The 16,162-nt window shown below is 38.6% G+C and overlaps 1 protein-coding gene across 1 annotated transcript in view; it reads right to left on the reverse strand.

The window, feature by feature from the left end:
- The window catches only part of LOC121388268 (neural-cadherin-like), a 93,493-nt gene that overhangs the window by 61,334 nt on the left and 15,997 nt on the right, over positions 1-16,162 (reverse strand). Inside the window, exons 2-7 of the mRNA XM_041519541.1 lie at positions 10,749-10,934; positions 8,685-8,955; positions 7,337-7,571; positions 6,249-6,357; positions 1,025-1,148; positions 125-372 (exon numbers count right to left, since the gene is read on the reverse strand). Of these exons, the coding sequence (XP_041375475.1) occupies positions 125-372; positions 1,025-1,148; positions 6,249-6,357; positions 7,337-7,571; positions 8,685-8,955; positions 10,749-10,934 (1,173 nt within the window). The remainder of the gene's footprint in view (positions 1-124; positions 373-1,024; positions 1,149-6,248; positions 6,358-7,336; positions 7,572-8,684; positions 8,956-10,748; positions 10,935-16,162) is intronic.

Genomic DNA, 16,162 nt, shown 5'->3' on the forward strand with positions numbered 1-16,162 from the left:
GAAAAACTACATATGGGACAGACAGACAGACAGACAGACAGACAGACAGACAGACCGACAACAAAACCGTAAGTCCCCTCCGATTAGACCAGTATGGGACTAAACACAAAGCAAGTAATCTTACGTGAGAAATAAAATTTAAAATTGTCGCCATCCAAATCGACAGCAACCAACATGGTGACTTGTTTCCCGACTTCAGCATCTTCCATCAAGTGTCTGATCGTTGGCGGTTGCAGCATTGGCTTGTTGTCGTTGACGTTTGTGGTAAAGACCCGAATAATTGCCGTACCAGTACGGATTGGCGCGCCTTTGTCCTGTGCCTTGACATTAATGATGTACATATGACTAGGGACTTCATCATAGTCCAAGGGCCTGTGAAAGGAAATAGAGAGAGATTATTTCAAAATTCAAATAATTTTTTTTTTATTTGTTCTATGGTTGGCCACCCCATGTAAATAGAGATTATTTCAAACTTTAAAGAGACATTCATGAGTTTTCTGCAATTTTTAAGATGTTATCGACTAACAGAGACTTTTTAACGATTGTAATTACATATCAAATATAAAAAATATTTTATTTGTTCTAGGGTAGACTACTTAGTAAATAGAATATTTAAAAATGCAAATTCAAAAATAAAAATTATTTGTTCTGGGGTTGACCACCCATAAATAGATTATTTCAAAATTCAATATATCTATATCTATATCTATATCTATATATATATATATAGAGTGGGGTTGGAGGAAAAAAAGAAAAGAATAAAAATTGAAATCATTTAATAGGCAATATTTGCCAAATAGTGTTTTTAAAAAATCATAGTGGCGTTTGTCTACATACAGCAAAATAACCTTTGAATCTTATTTATTTTCTGCAAAAACTCTTCTTTTTTCCCCCATTGCCATGGGCAGGCTTTAAATTGCTATCAGTGGGCCATTTCACCCACAGCAATTTACTTTTTAAATTGCTATGGGAGACAAAATTCTTACATTCGAGTAATCAGAAGATTAAAAGAAATGCAACTTACGCTTTAACTTTGACGACACCGATCCAACTCCCTCCTTCCTTTACAGTTTGCACCATAAACAACTCATGGTCTATGCTGTACTCCAGTTCTGCATTCGTCCCACTGTCATCATCCGTAGCCGTCACTGAAATATTTTTCAGCAGTAAATTAAAGTTATGAAGTTAAAGTTGTTTTGTTTAATGACACCATTAGAGCACATTGATTTACTAATCATCGGCTATTGGATGTCAAACATTTGTTAATTCTGACATATTAAGTTTGTTTTAACGACACCACTAGAGCACATTGATTTACTAACCTATGGCTATTGGATGTCAAACATTTGGTAATTCTGACATATTAAGTTTGTTTTAACGACACCACTAGAGCACATTGATTTACTAACCTATGGCTATTGGATGTCAAACATTTGTTAATTCTGACATATTAAGTTTGTTTTAACGACACCACTAGAGCACATTGATTTACTAATCATCGGCTATTGGATGTCAAACATTTAATAATTCTGACATATTAAGTTTGTTTTAACGACACCACTAGAGCACATTGATTTACTAACCTATGGCTATTGGATGTCAAACATTTGGTAATTCTGACATATTAAGTTTGTTTTAACGACACCACTAGAGCACATTGATTTACTAACCTATGGCTATTGGATGTCAAACATTTGTTAATTCTGACATATTAAGTTTGTTTTAACGACACCACTAGAGCACATTGATTTACTAACCTATGGCTATTGGATGTCAAACATTTGTTAATTCTGACATATTAAGTTTGTTTTAACGACACCACTAGAGCACATTGATTTACTAACCTATGGCTATTGGATGTCAAACATTTGGTAATTCTGACATATTAAGTTTGTTTTAACGACACCACTAGAGCACATTGATTTACTAATCATCGGCTATTGGATGTCAAACATTTAATAATTCTGGCATATTAAGTTTGTTTTAACGACACCACTAGAGCACATTGATTTACTAACCTATGGCTATTGGATGTCAAACATTTGTTAATTCTGACATATTAAGTTTGTTTTAACGACACCACTAGAGCACATTGATTTACTAATCATCGGCTATTGGATGTCAAACATTTGGTATTTCTGACATATTAAGTTTGTTTTAACGACACCACTAGAGCACATTGATTTACTAATCATCGGCTATTGGATGTCAAACATTTGGTAATTCTGACATATTAAATTTGTTTTAACGACACCACTAGAGCACATTGATTTACTAATCATCGGCTATTGGATGTCAAACATTTAATAATTCTGGCATATTAAGTTTGTTTTAACGACACCACTAGAGCACATTGATTTACTAACCTATGGCTATTGGATGTCAAACATTTGTTAATTCTGACATATTAAGTTTGTTTTAACGACACCACTAGAGCACATTGATTTACTAATCATCGGCTATTGGATGTCAAACATTTGGTATTTCTGACATATTAAGTTTGTTTTAACGACACCACTAGAGCACATTGATTTACTAACCTATGGCTATTGGATGTCAAACATTTGGTAATTCTGACATATTAAGTTTGTTTTAACGACACCACTAGAGCACATTGATTTACTAATCATCGGCTATTGGATGTCAAACATTTGGTATTTCTGACATATTAAGTTTGTTTTAACGACACCACTAGAGCACATTGATTTACTAACCTATGGCTATTGGATGTCAAACATTTGGTAATTCTGACATATTAAGTTTGTTTTAACGACACCACTAGAGCACATTGATTTACTAACCTATGGCTATTGGATGTCAAACATTTGGTAATTCTGACATATTAAGTTTGTTTTAACGACACCACTAGAGCACATTGATTTACTAACCTATGGCTATTGGATGTCAAACAATTAATTATTCTGACATACAGCCTCAAGATAGGAAACCCGCTACTTTTTTTCCATTAGTAGCAAAGGATCTTTTATATGCACCATCCCATAGACAGAATAGCACATACCATGGCCTTTGATATACCAGTTGAGGTGCACTGGTTGGAAGGAGAAATAGCCCAATAGGGATTGATCGCAAACTGACCGCACATCAAGCGACCACTTTACCACTGGGGCTACGTCCCACAACTAAAGTTATAAGCACACCTCTTCATATAATAGTGAAGTATTGGAACCACACCGTTAGTTACGGATAGTGATAGGTCACCATTTATCAGTTTAGTTGGTGACAACACAGCAATTTTTCGTCCTGCTCTTATGATAAAAAGCCTGCGACACATAATAAATTTCTTGACCAATATATAATTTTTTATAATGTCAAAATGACTAAATCCAGTAGCCGTTGATTAATAAGTAAATGTGCTCTCGTGGTGTTGTTAAACAAAAGAAACTTCTTCTTGTTTTTCTCAAACAAAAATAATTTTCTTATTTACGTGTATGACATACAATTTGCGTAATAATAATTTAAAAAAATAACAATATATATATATATTTTTTTAAACCCACACACACACCAGGAATCACTCCCCTTGCTATATATCTAGAGGAGTAATTTCCACAATCACCTAATCAAGTTTAAGAGAGCTGTTTACCAACCTCCGTGAGGCAAGGGCACACCCAGGAAATATTTTAGGGAGGGAACGAAGGGGAAAAGGGCACATAGACCAAATTCTAGAAAGCACAATTCAATAAAAGTTTGTAAAATGCAAATTGTAAACAAATTGCTAAAAAAACGGGGGCACTTGAAAAAATGTTCAGGGGAGGAAAGACATGTCTCTCTTAGGGTCTCCATGAGTACTCAAGCAATCAGGTCGAGACTAGCAAGACTTGAGTTCGTTCACAAGACTCGTGTACTCGTGTAAGAAAGAAAAAGAAAGAAAGAAATGTTTTATTTAACGACGCACTCAACACATTTTATTTACGGTTATATGGCGTCAGACATATGGTTAAGGACCACACAGATTTTGAGAGGAAAGCCGCTGTCGCCACTACATGAGCTACTCTTTCCGATTAGCAGCAAGGGATCTTTTATTTAGGCTTCCCACTGGCAGGATAGTACAAACCATGGCCTTTGTTGAACCAGTTATGGATCACTGGTCGGTGCAAGTGGTTTACACCTACTCATTGAGCCTTGCGGAGCACTCACTCAGGTTTTGGAGTCGGTATCTGGATTAAAAATCCCATGCCTTGACTGGGATCCGAACCCAGTACCTACCAGCCTGTAGACCAATGGCCTAACCACGACGCCAGTCCGTGTAAGAAAGAGCACTCTTATTTCATTATATATGTTTTGCCATATGCTTGCTGCTATGACATATGGATGGAAAACAAAAAGTCTAATATGTAGAATGCAATACAATGGCATGATTTGGCATTCGTCCATGTTCAGCACTGGAATTAAGATGCATGATGCTATTTCACTTTATTCCTTAGTCTCATTATCATCATCGTGTCTAGGATGAGTTTGACCCTCAAGTGTAATATTTTGGAGTTTTAGAAGACCTAGTCCATCTCATTCTTTTTCTTATTGAATCCGTCATTGATATGACTGATCATTTTTCACTACAGGGTCTGAAATAGGGCCTCCACGAGTCCGAAATATTGGACGCAAGTGTGAAACTCGACCCGGTCCTGAGTACCCGCCACTTACACTCGATAATAATGAGACTAAGAAATAAAGTAATTTAGAAAATTGTGTTTCTAATTTTCATCATTATTCATACTTACCAATTAACCACAAAACATAATGTATGTCTTGATAATGGCTAGGAAAAAGACAAACAACTATTACAATTTAATAACAAGTTAAATCGAAAAAACACAAAAAAGTTTTGCAGAGCTTGTAATTTTTACTATCGTAATGGAGTACTGCAGAATTGACAACGATGGTTTGCCCGTGCACAGATATGGATATACATCCGGCAAGGGAAGACAATTCTGCAATGGAAGAGAAGACTCAGGCTGTATAGCATTATTGATGTGCTAGTCAGTAAATTGTATAAGACTAATGGCATTATACATCTTAATTCCAGTGCTGAACATGGAAGAAAGGAAATGTTTTATTTAACGACACACTAAACACATTTTATTTACGGTTATATGGCTTCATGGGCTACTCTTTTCAATTAGCAGCAAGGGATTGTTTATATGCACCATCCCAAAGAAAGAACAGTACATACCACGGCCTTATACCAGTTGTGGTGCACTGGCTGGAATGAGAAATAGCCCAATGGGTCCACCGATGCTTTACCCCTGGACAACGTCCTGCCCACGCTGAACATGGATGCCAAATCATACCTAAATCATACCACTGTATTGCATTTCACACATTCGACTTTTTTTTACCTTCATGTCTCAAAGCACTATAATTTAACCAAAAATTATATTAAAAAAATATAATCAATGAGAGTGCTTTTCTTTGCATGGGTACTCGAGTCCTGTAAACGGACTCGAGTCTTGCTAGACTCGGCCCATGCCTGAATACTCGATAACTCCTGGAGACCCTATACCTCACGATACAATACGATTCTGTGGGTAGTCTCGAGTCTTGCTAGACTCATGCCCGAGTACTCAAGAACTCCTGGAGACCCTACACCTTACGATACAATACGATTCTGTGAGTAGTCTCAAGTCTTGCTAGACTCGGCCCGTGCCCAAGTACTCGAGAACTCCTGGAGACCCTATACTTTACGATACAATACGATTCTGACAGTAGATTCGAGTCTTGCTAGACTCATGCCCGAGTACTCAAGAACTCCTGGAGACCCTACACCTTACGATACAATACGATTCTGACAGTAGACTCGAGTCTTGCTAGATTCGGCCCATGCCCGAGTACTCAAGAACTCCTGGAGACCCTATACCTTACGATACAATACGATTCTGACAGTAGACTCGAGTCTTGCTAGATTCGGCCCATGCCCGAGTACTCGAGAACTCCTGGAGACCCTATACTTTACGATACAATACGATTCTGACAGTAGACTCGAGTCTTGCTAGATTCGGCCCATGCCCGAGTACTCGAGAACTCCTGGAGACCCTATACTTTACGATACAATACGATTCTGACAGTAGACTCGAGTCTTGCTAGATTCGGCCCATGCCCAAGTACTCAAGAACTCCTGGAGACTCTATACCTCATGATACGATACGATTCTGTGAGTAGTAATCGTGGAGATCCTAGTCTGAAATAAAACAAAGGCGTCATTTAACAGGCATTGCTTGCCTTTCCCTCACCTCTGAGAACGCTGTCACCGACAGGGTGATCTTCCTGGACACTTGCTTGATACTGGGACAGACTGAAGATAGGATCGTTATCATTCATGTCTTTTACCTGCACTTCCAGCTGAAAAGTATATACACGTATATAAAGATTTTGTCAAACTGATTTTATGAAACGAGTGTCAGGATTTTTGTATTTCCCGAGAGAGAGAAAGAGGGTATTACATGAATTCTGACAAGAGATTCATAAAAATCGGGTTAATGTATGCTTTGTTAGTCTGTGAATGGTCAGGTTAATGTATGCTTTGCCACTTGGTGGGTTGTTGGGTTAATGTATGCTTTGTTAGTCTGTGAATGGTCAGGTTAATGTATGCTTTGCCACTTGGTGAGTGGTCGGGTTAATGTATGCTTTGTTAGTCTGTGAATGGTCAGGTTAATCTATGCTTTGCCACTTGGTGGGTTGTCGGGTTAATGTATGCTTTGCCACTTGATGAGTAGTTGGGTTAATGTATGCTTTGCCACTTGCTGAGTAATCAGATTAATGTATGCTTTGCCACTCTGAGAGTGGTTGGGTGAATGTATGCTTTGCCAGTCGGTGAATGGTCAGGTTAATGTATGCTTTGCCACTCGGCGAGTAGTCGGGTTAATGTATGCTTTGCCACTACGTGAGTAGTCGGATTAATGTATGCTTTGTCACTCAGTGAGTGGTCAGGTTATTGTATGCTTTGCCAGTTGGAGAGTGGTCAGGTTAATGTACGATTTGCCACCCGGCGAGTGGTCGGGTTAATGTATGATTTGCCACTTAGTGCGTGGTCGGGTTAATGTATGCTTTGCCACTTGGCGAGTGGGCGGGTTAATGTATGCTTTGCCACTTGGTGAGTGGTCAGGTTAATGTATGCTTTGCTAGTCAGTGAAAGGTCAGGTTGATGTATGTTTTCCCACTTGGTGAGTGGTCAGGTTAATGTATGCTTTGCCAATCGGTGAGTGGTCAGATTAATGAATGCTTTGCCCCTCAGAGATTGGTCGGGTTAATGTATGCTTTGCCACTCGGTGAGTGAGTGGTGAGTGGTCGAGTTAATGCATATAAAATGAAATTCACTCACCGGGGCCAGTGCGTACAAGTTGGTTTCCGCCTCGATGGCCTTGATCTGCAGGTTGTATGTAGGGGGTCGCTGCTGTCGTGGCACCGACTCATAGTCGAGCAGTTGCTGCGTGAGGACGGTGCCGTCACCGTCGATGCGGAACAGGACCGACGTGCGGTTGTTCTCATCCAGCAGCTGATATGTGATCGTCTTGTCCTGGAACGGCTTTGCTCGCACCTTCAACTCACCTTGCAGCCTAGAACGAAGGAAGAAAATGTTTTATTTAATGATGCACTCAACACATTTTATTTACGGTTATATGGCGTCGGACATATGGTTAAAGGAAGGAAGGAAATGTTTTATTTAATGATGCACTCAACACATTTTATTTACGGTTATATGGCGTCAGACGTATGGTTAAAGGAAGGAAGGAAATGTTTTATTTAATGATGCACTCAACACATTTTATTTACGGTTATATGGCGTCGGACATATGGTTAAGGACCACACAGATATTGAGAGAGGAAACCGGCTGTTGCCACATCAAGGTTTTCATAGTGAGGATATTCAGTCTTTACCATGAGCAGAATCAAGTTGAGGAAGAAAGGAAGGAAGGAAGGAAGGAAGGAAGGAAGGAAATGTTTTATATAATGACACACTCAACACATTTTATTTATGGTTATATGGTATCGGACATATGGTTACGGACCACACAGATATTGAGAGGAAGGAAGGAAATGATTTATTTAACACATTTTATTTACAGTTATATGGCGTCAGACATATGGTTAAAGGAAGGAATTGCCCAACTTCAAACGAAGATTACCGATAGAACGGGTTCTCGTTGGCACTAACAACATACACCATCGCGAATATACATTATATACGGTCTCACTACACAGATGTCATCTGCCATTGAAACCCATGTTAAATTGCCCAACTTCAAATGAAGATTACCGATAGAACGGGTTCTCGTTGGCACTAACAACATACACCATTGCGAACATACATTATACAAGCATTTAATTTCACTCCATTGAGAATATTTCCGTCTCAGTTTTTTTGCATCTGGCTGTAATACCGGTCCGAACTGGTGGTTCATTTACCGATTCACTTCGGCTGTCTCTTACGCTATACACTCATGTCCCAAAAGGTCAATGCACAATATTACAAAATAGCATGGGCAAAATACAGCCAGAAGGCTTACCATTACACGTACATATCGTTTTAATTCTTCACCATTTCCTAGAAGTGAATATGTGAACCATAACTTGTGTCACAATTAGGAACTATAGTGGACTGTGATGAATGAACTCTCACCCGGAAGTGATCTGTGTAGTGAGACCTAACAAAACAGAATGCTACTTACGTCTGACCAATGCCGTTGTTTTCAAACACAGAACCATGGTAGGCTTCCTTATAAAACTGTGGAGGCCGCACTCCCACCAAAACTTGGACCGTTTTCAGCGTCCGCTGTGGAGGAAAGGTGCTGACGTCCTGGGCGACCACGACCAGATCATACCGTCTGCCATCAGCAAACTGACCCTGACCTTCAGTCAAGATCCTCCCAACCTTGATGTTGGCTCGCATGTCTTCATCGTACACATTCACGGTCTCTATACGGAACCTTCCTTCACCACCTGCAGTAGAAATGACGTTAAAGGTATATTGTATGCAATGTATGATTTTGAAGAGAGTCCGGGCGCCCCGAGGCTCGCAAAAATCATATAAGACTCTCTAGCTTGGCTAGCATACGAACCTGCATGGCTCGTAAAAATTATTTATACAAATTACATTGATTCTTCGAAGTAACAGTCAACATATATCTCAAAATCTTGGGAAACCGCAATCTTGAACAGCAATTTTTCCATGGTTTCATGCAAAACATTTAGTGTATCTTCTGTTCTACTGGAGATAAGTGGTAGGGCTCACTGGGTTGGTGGTGGGCTCTCAAACATTTGCAAACAGGGAGTCCTTATGACACTTAAATTTTTTTCAACCAAAATTGCACACTGGTATGTATATATAGAAGAGGGCCTAGTAAATTGGCAAACTTGTGCCCAATCCTTTTGTTGTTTATGCAATAAAATATGTTTTCAATTAAAAAAAGGTAAGTACTGCGTGCACAACCCCTGCAAATGCCCATGGCAATCGGCAATACCGTGGAGATTGCAGACAAGTTTTAAATTCTCCATGGCCCTTTTTTGCCATTAGACTATATTCATGGTGTTTATCAATGGTATGTTTTCTTGCCGTGGGCATTTTCTTAATTGCAGGGGTCAGTGCAAACAAATAGGGTCGAATTCACAAAGCCTGTTTATGTCTTACACGCGTGTAACTACATACATTTACAATTCTTAAACACGTGCATTTAAGAAAAACAGGCTTCGTAAATTTTGCGCACGATGTATAGACAGTAAAGGCTAGATTTGCCACTTGCCAAATGCAGGAATAATAGACAAGTTTTTATTTTAATCTGGCGAACAAATTGCATGTAATAATTGATATTTGTTGAAAAATAACTGGGGGTTTTTTCTTCTCATTTTTTGTTGTTGATAATTTGGCGAAATGTTTTTCTCGAGAAGGTTAATCAGAGTCATGCTGTCCTGAGATTAAATAAGCCTTTTTCAATCATTAATTCTGAAATTTCCTTTATAAAACAGGGAACATTTTGTTCTGCATCGCATCGAGATTCACTACGCAAGTTTCAGTGATCGTTGCACAATTTTAATAAAACATTAAACAGTAATTCCTAATCAATTTTTAATTGACTAGAAATATCACTAATCAAGATTTTGAAAACAAAATGTTCCCTGTAAAACACTCAGAACATACATTATTAATTAATAAAATATGCCTATTATATATTTTGCTATTCATTTATAAATAAAAGCAAGCATATTAATTACATTTATTTTTATTGCAATAATTTTTTTGTCTTTAATGAAAACAAATTATCATTTCCAGTAGCGCATTCGCAAAATCATGCAATTGAAAGTTTGTTGCTCATTATGATGTAACATCCATCATATAATAAGCAACGGCATTTTAACAGTTTCTGATCATTCTGATCGCTTTTACTTTTTTGATCTGCACTATTGACAGCCTGGGGATCGATCCTAAACCGACTGTGCATCCCCCAACTCCCTTCACCAAATGGTCAAATACAAAATAGTTATCCCAGGCACCCCCCCCCCCCCCCATAATTTTGGCTTTTTAAACAAAAATTCATAACCTTTACATCTCGACTGAATGTAAAAGTTTTAGCGAGACTAACGGATCGAGATTAACGGCAAGAGTTACAGTAATGGGCAAATAGCCCCCAGACCCCCCAAATACCTCGCGCCTTCAGTGCTTGTTCAACTGCCCCCCCCCCCCCCCCCGCAAATAATGTCCACCATGCTACGGGCCTGTATTCCCTAATTATCGTTACCCGATTCCAGTGCGTATGTGACGTTTGAGTTTGGGTCGGAGTCCTCAGCGATAACTTCGTACACCTTGACGTTTGGGCCGGTGTTGAGGCCCACGGTGGCCAGGAATGGCACCGGCTGGTTCTTGAACACTGGATACTCATCATTCACGTTGGTCACCGTTATCGTCAACTCTGTCTGTACGACATCTGTAATTAGACAAAACAAAAAGATATGAATAGTATGTAAACCAACAAATACAGCAGGGTTCTAAATATCTAGGAAAAGAAAGAAAGAAATGTTTTATTTAACAACGCACTCAACACATTTTATTTACGGCTATATGGCGTCGGTTAAGGACCACACAGATATTGAGGGAGAAAACCCGCTGTCGCCACTTCATGGGCTACTCTTTTTGATTAACAGCAAGGGATCTTTTATATGCACCATCCCACAGACAAGATAGCACATACCACAGCCTTTGATGTACCAGTCGTGATGCACTGGCTGGAGTGAGAAATAGCCCAATGGGCCCACTGACAAGGATCGATCCCAAACTGACCGTGCATCAAGCGAACTCTTTACCACTGGGCTACGTCTCGCCCCCAAATATCCAGGAAGTAAAAAAAAAAAAAATTGAAGTTTTTTTTTGTTTAATGACACCACTAGAGCACATTGATTTACTAATCATCGGCTACTGGATGTCAAACATTTGGTAATTTTGACATGTAGTCTTAGAGATGAAACCCGCTACATTTTCCATTAGTAGCAAGGGATCTTTTATATGCACCATACCACAGACAGGATAGTACATACCACAACATTTGATATACCAGTCATGGTGCACTTGCTGGAATGAACCGGCCTCAGTGGCGTTGTGGTTAGATCATCGGTCTACAGGCTGGTAGGTACTGGGTTTGGATCCCAGTCGAGGCATGGGATTTTTAATCCAGTCCACTGACAGGGATCGATCCCAAACCGACCACACATCAAGTGAGCATTTTACCACTGGGCTACATTCCGTCCCTAGGAAGTAAAATATGACCTACTGTTATTTAATTTTTTATAAATTGAAAAAAATATGGCCTGCTGGAAGTAAAAAGACACCAGGGTGCCCCTATACCCACAAAATCACTAAACTCACTCTAGGTAGGAGCTGGTACCAAGATGTGAACCCAGTACCTATCAACCTTAAACCTGATGACTTAACCACTACACTATCAAAACTGGTTTGAAAAAAACAAAAAAAACTGAGCCCGAAGCTGCCAGGCTATGATTGTTCAGATGTCATGCACCAATGAACAAACATAAAGCCAATGTTGGAAAATACTTTTCCTGCCAGTGACTCCAAAGGCTGGGCAAATGGTGATTCAGATGTACATAATGCATTGTATCTATAACTGCTGTGATGTCGTCATCATCAGAGAATGTTTTTCTGTTTCATTAGTCCGCTAGTCCAGCAGGCGTTGATTAATAAAACACTTCATTAGTTCCTAACCAGGTTTGTCTAATGTCCTCTTTCTAAATCCACACAACTCACTCCAGCTTTGTACACATATCATATTTAATTGACCATGTGTGAAATGAACTGCTTACGTAATGCAAACAGGAATAAAGGCATTTTCCATGTGCCTGGTTTCTCGCTATTATTGCAGATGTTTTTGGTCATTAACTGGCATAAAATGATAAATGTTGTCAAATCCAACAGATGTGCTTCTGGTTGTTTTTGTTATGTTTTTAAGCTATCAAATTTTTTATTTGGGATGGGGGGGTGGAGGGGGGTAGAGCACAGCATCTTTGGTTTAAAACAAATATTGGCAAGTTGACATAATAGCAAGTTGGAGAGATACCAAAGCAAAATTTTCCTTCAAAAGAGGGGCACACTGGCAAGATACTTTCTATCAAGTTTTCTCAGACAGAAATTATTTCACCCTGGGCTCCGCAAGGCTCAATGGGTAGGTGTAAACCACTTGCACCGACCAGTGATCCATAACTGGTTCAACAAAGGCCATGGTTTGTGCTATCCTGCCTGTTGGAAGCGCAAATAAAAGATTCCTTGCTGCTAATTAGAAAGAGTAGCCCATGTAGTGGCGACAGCTGGTTTCCTCTCAAAATCTGTATGGTCCATAACCATATGTCTGACGCCATATAACCATAAATAAAATGTGTTGAGTGCGTCATTAAATAAAACATTTCTTTCTTTCTTTCATTTCACCATGGGGTGTTGGGATCTAGCCTACACAATTTGTTGGATATGGATGCCTTTTATCATATTACTCATAACAATTTTACTGTTGTTTACACACACAACATAAAATGTATGGGAAGGTCACGGTGACATACCAGGTAATGCATCACAGCATTTTTCCATGCTGTCCACAATGCCTGATTTTCGGGGCTCAACAGCAAGTAATCAGGGTAACCAAGCCACTTGCCCTCATTGCCTTGGTGAAATTCAAACACTGTTCGATGTGAAATAGAAGAGGTATGCACATGTACCTCAAAGACTAGAGTCAGTGGGTTTAAAGTGAATTTATACAGCCTTGGGAATCAGCTACAATGTCATCATGGATCATTGGTCATAATCGGTTTGAATCAATTGATCAACTTTCGATTATACAATAGTTTAGAATGCTGAAATGTATAATTTACAGGGTATTAAACGAGCTTCCATTTCATATCATATTTATGTCCCAAGTGAAATAATTTTCAGTTGTCACGAGCTTTAGAAACTTATTACACGAGGGACATAAACCTGATACGAAATGGTAGCGAGTTTAATATACTATTTATTACCCATAATCGATCTTAATTTATATCACTCAACTCATTTGGTTGATGTTCCTGTAAGGTTCTAGTGTGCCAATCAATGACATCACGAAGTGTTACATCCCACTTGGCGTTCTAGATTATGACGTATCACTTTGATGTGTACCAAAATATTTTTAACCATATGGGTAATACTATTATATATAGTACATGTAACTTATGAAGGATCTGAATTACTAGGACTATTATATATAGTATACATCTAATGTTGTGTTCTCCAGGATAAACTACAAATTTTACCTTTAATATCCTCTAATATACATTGTCTTTACTAAGGCACGAAAACAAACCCATACTCCTGCATATATTTCAAATACACTTAATCAGAGACAGTTGATGTGTACCCAGGACTTAACTGGAAGTCATACAAGAATAACAATTAAGAATAAAAAAAATACCAGAAACCACGACCTGGCCCCGTGCTTATAAACCTTAAAGTCTAGACTTTAATAAAGTCCAGACTTTAAAGTCATGGCAACGCCATTCAAATAGCATTACGTTAAAGTCTGGACTTTATTAAAGTCTAGACTTTAAGTTTTATAAGCATGGGGCCTGGTGCTTTAAAAACTTTTACAGTCTAGACTCGAAACTCTAACAGAGTTTGAGACACTAATGTCATAACAACGCCATACAAACTATATGTGTGTGACCTCATTAGAGATAGAAAGAAAGAAAGAAGTGTTTTATTTAACGACGCACTCAACACATTTTATTTACGGTTATATGGCGTCAGACATATGGTTCAGGACCACACAGATTTTGAGAGGAAACCCGCTGTCGCCACTACATGGGCTACTCTTCCGATTAGCAACAAGGGATTTTTTATTTGCGCTTCCCACAGGCAGGATAGCACAAACCATGGCCTTTGTTGAACCAGTTATGGATCACTGGTCGGTGCAAGTGGTTTACACCTACCCATTGAGCCTTGCGGAGCACTCACTCAGGGTTTGGAGTCGGTATCTGGATTAAAAATCCCATGCTTCGACTGGGATCCGAACCCAGTACCTACCAGCCTGTTCATTAGAGATAAGAGTCTGGACTCTAAAAACATTTTATAAGCACGGGCCCAGGTTTTATTTAGTCTCAGGCTAAATGGAACTAATGGAGATAATTCAATTTGAACAAAATCAGAAAGAGCCTTAATTAATAGCAAACAGGACACCTTAAGGAATTATGGATTACAAATAACTATAGCACTGATGAAATTCTTAAAGGCTTTATCGTAATCTGTTAAAATCCCCTTGATAAATAAAATACTTAAAATAAAATTACAATAAATACATACAATAATCAATTGTTAATGTCAACGTACATGAACATAAAACAAAATGTGGCTAAGCAATTGCCTTTGTGATTTAAACAAGGAATCATGAAATGCTGATTTCCTTGTGGAAGTTTACAGGGATCAAACTTAAGAATTTGACTCTCACACCAATTTTTAAAAGAACTGCCATGGGTGAAACACACCAATGATGGCAATTTTCAGCCTGTCTATGGCAATTTTTTTTAAAGTGACATTTGCAGCAAATAAACCTGACTGAAAGGCTATCTTGTTGTATGTAGCCATCTTTTAAATGTGCAAATGTTAAATATTGGCAGATAATGTACACCAGGTGTACACAAAAGTGCCATCGGTGATGCTCCCGACCCACAGTAATTTATATCTCAGCGGCGGCAATTGCCATCGGTGCTGCCGTTAATTTCGAGCCCTGAGTTTAAATAATATACATATTACACATGTATGTACATGTATCTTATAATACTATAATGCTGCATATATTACAATGTATAAACACACATGCGTAATAGACGATCAACTTGGTATCCAAAATCAGTAACCAATTTCTCTGTCAGCATTACTACTATTACCAGAGCTATATTATTATCTATTAAATAGAGAATAACTAGTTCTCATTTGGCCTGAACAGGATAAAGCAAATATCCCACGTCATTAACCAGTTATTATCTTTATCTTGCAGAAAAGCTATTATTTCAGTTATTTCAGACACATTGTACGATGACCTCTAGAATGAGCGATTTTGTAATGTAGATATGCATGTGACATCACACGAGTGCTGTCAAAAGTCATATCCTACTACTATACGGATATGACTGTTTTATCCGTCATCATAATGAATAGACTGTAGTAGTGACATACATGTATGTGTATATATGTAAAAATATAGTCATTAATTGTTTGTTGATATTGCAACTTTCTAATGTTATTTTGTGCACTCTGTTCCCATGTGGAATGTTTAAATGCAATAAATTTTATCTATCTTATCTTATCATATTCTGTCAATAGAAATGGTGGTTGCAGGATGAAAAAACAGAGTAGCTAGCTGTCATTGATTTGGTTTCCAACCGCCAATGGGGGAACTGGAGATTTTCTGTTTGGTATTACAACTTTTCTAGACTACAAGTTCCCCCCCCCCCCCCCCCCCCCCCCCCCCCCCAACAGGCTGCTAAAAATATGTCTACCTTTGCACATATAATCTGATTGCACAGATCATAACTGACAGCCCGACAGCTTGAACTCAAGCCTTTCACCCCTGAAGCTACAAGGTGCGTGTACATGCATGAACTGTTAACAGCTCTGGAGCATTTA

This window comes from Gigantopelta aegis, chromosome 14 (assembly GCF_016097555.1).
Source record: "Gigantopelta aegis isolate Gae_Host chromosome 14, Gae_host_genome, whole genome shotgun sequence".
NCBI classification, from domain to species: domain Eukaryota; kingdom Metazoa; phylum Mollusca; class Gastropoda; order Neomphalida; family Peltospiridae; genus Gigantopelta; species Gigantopelta aegis.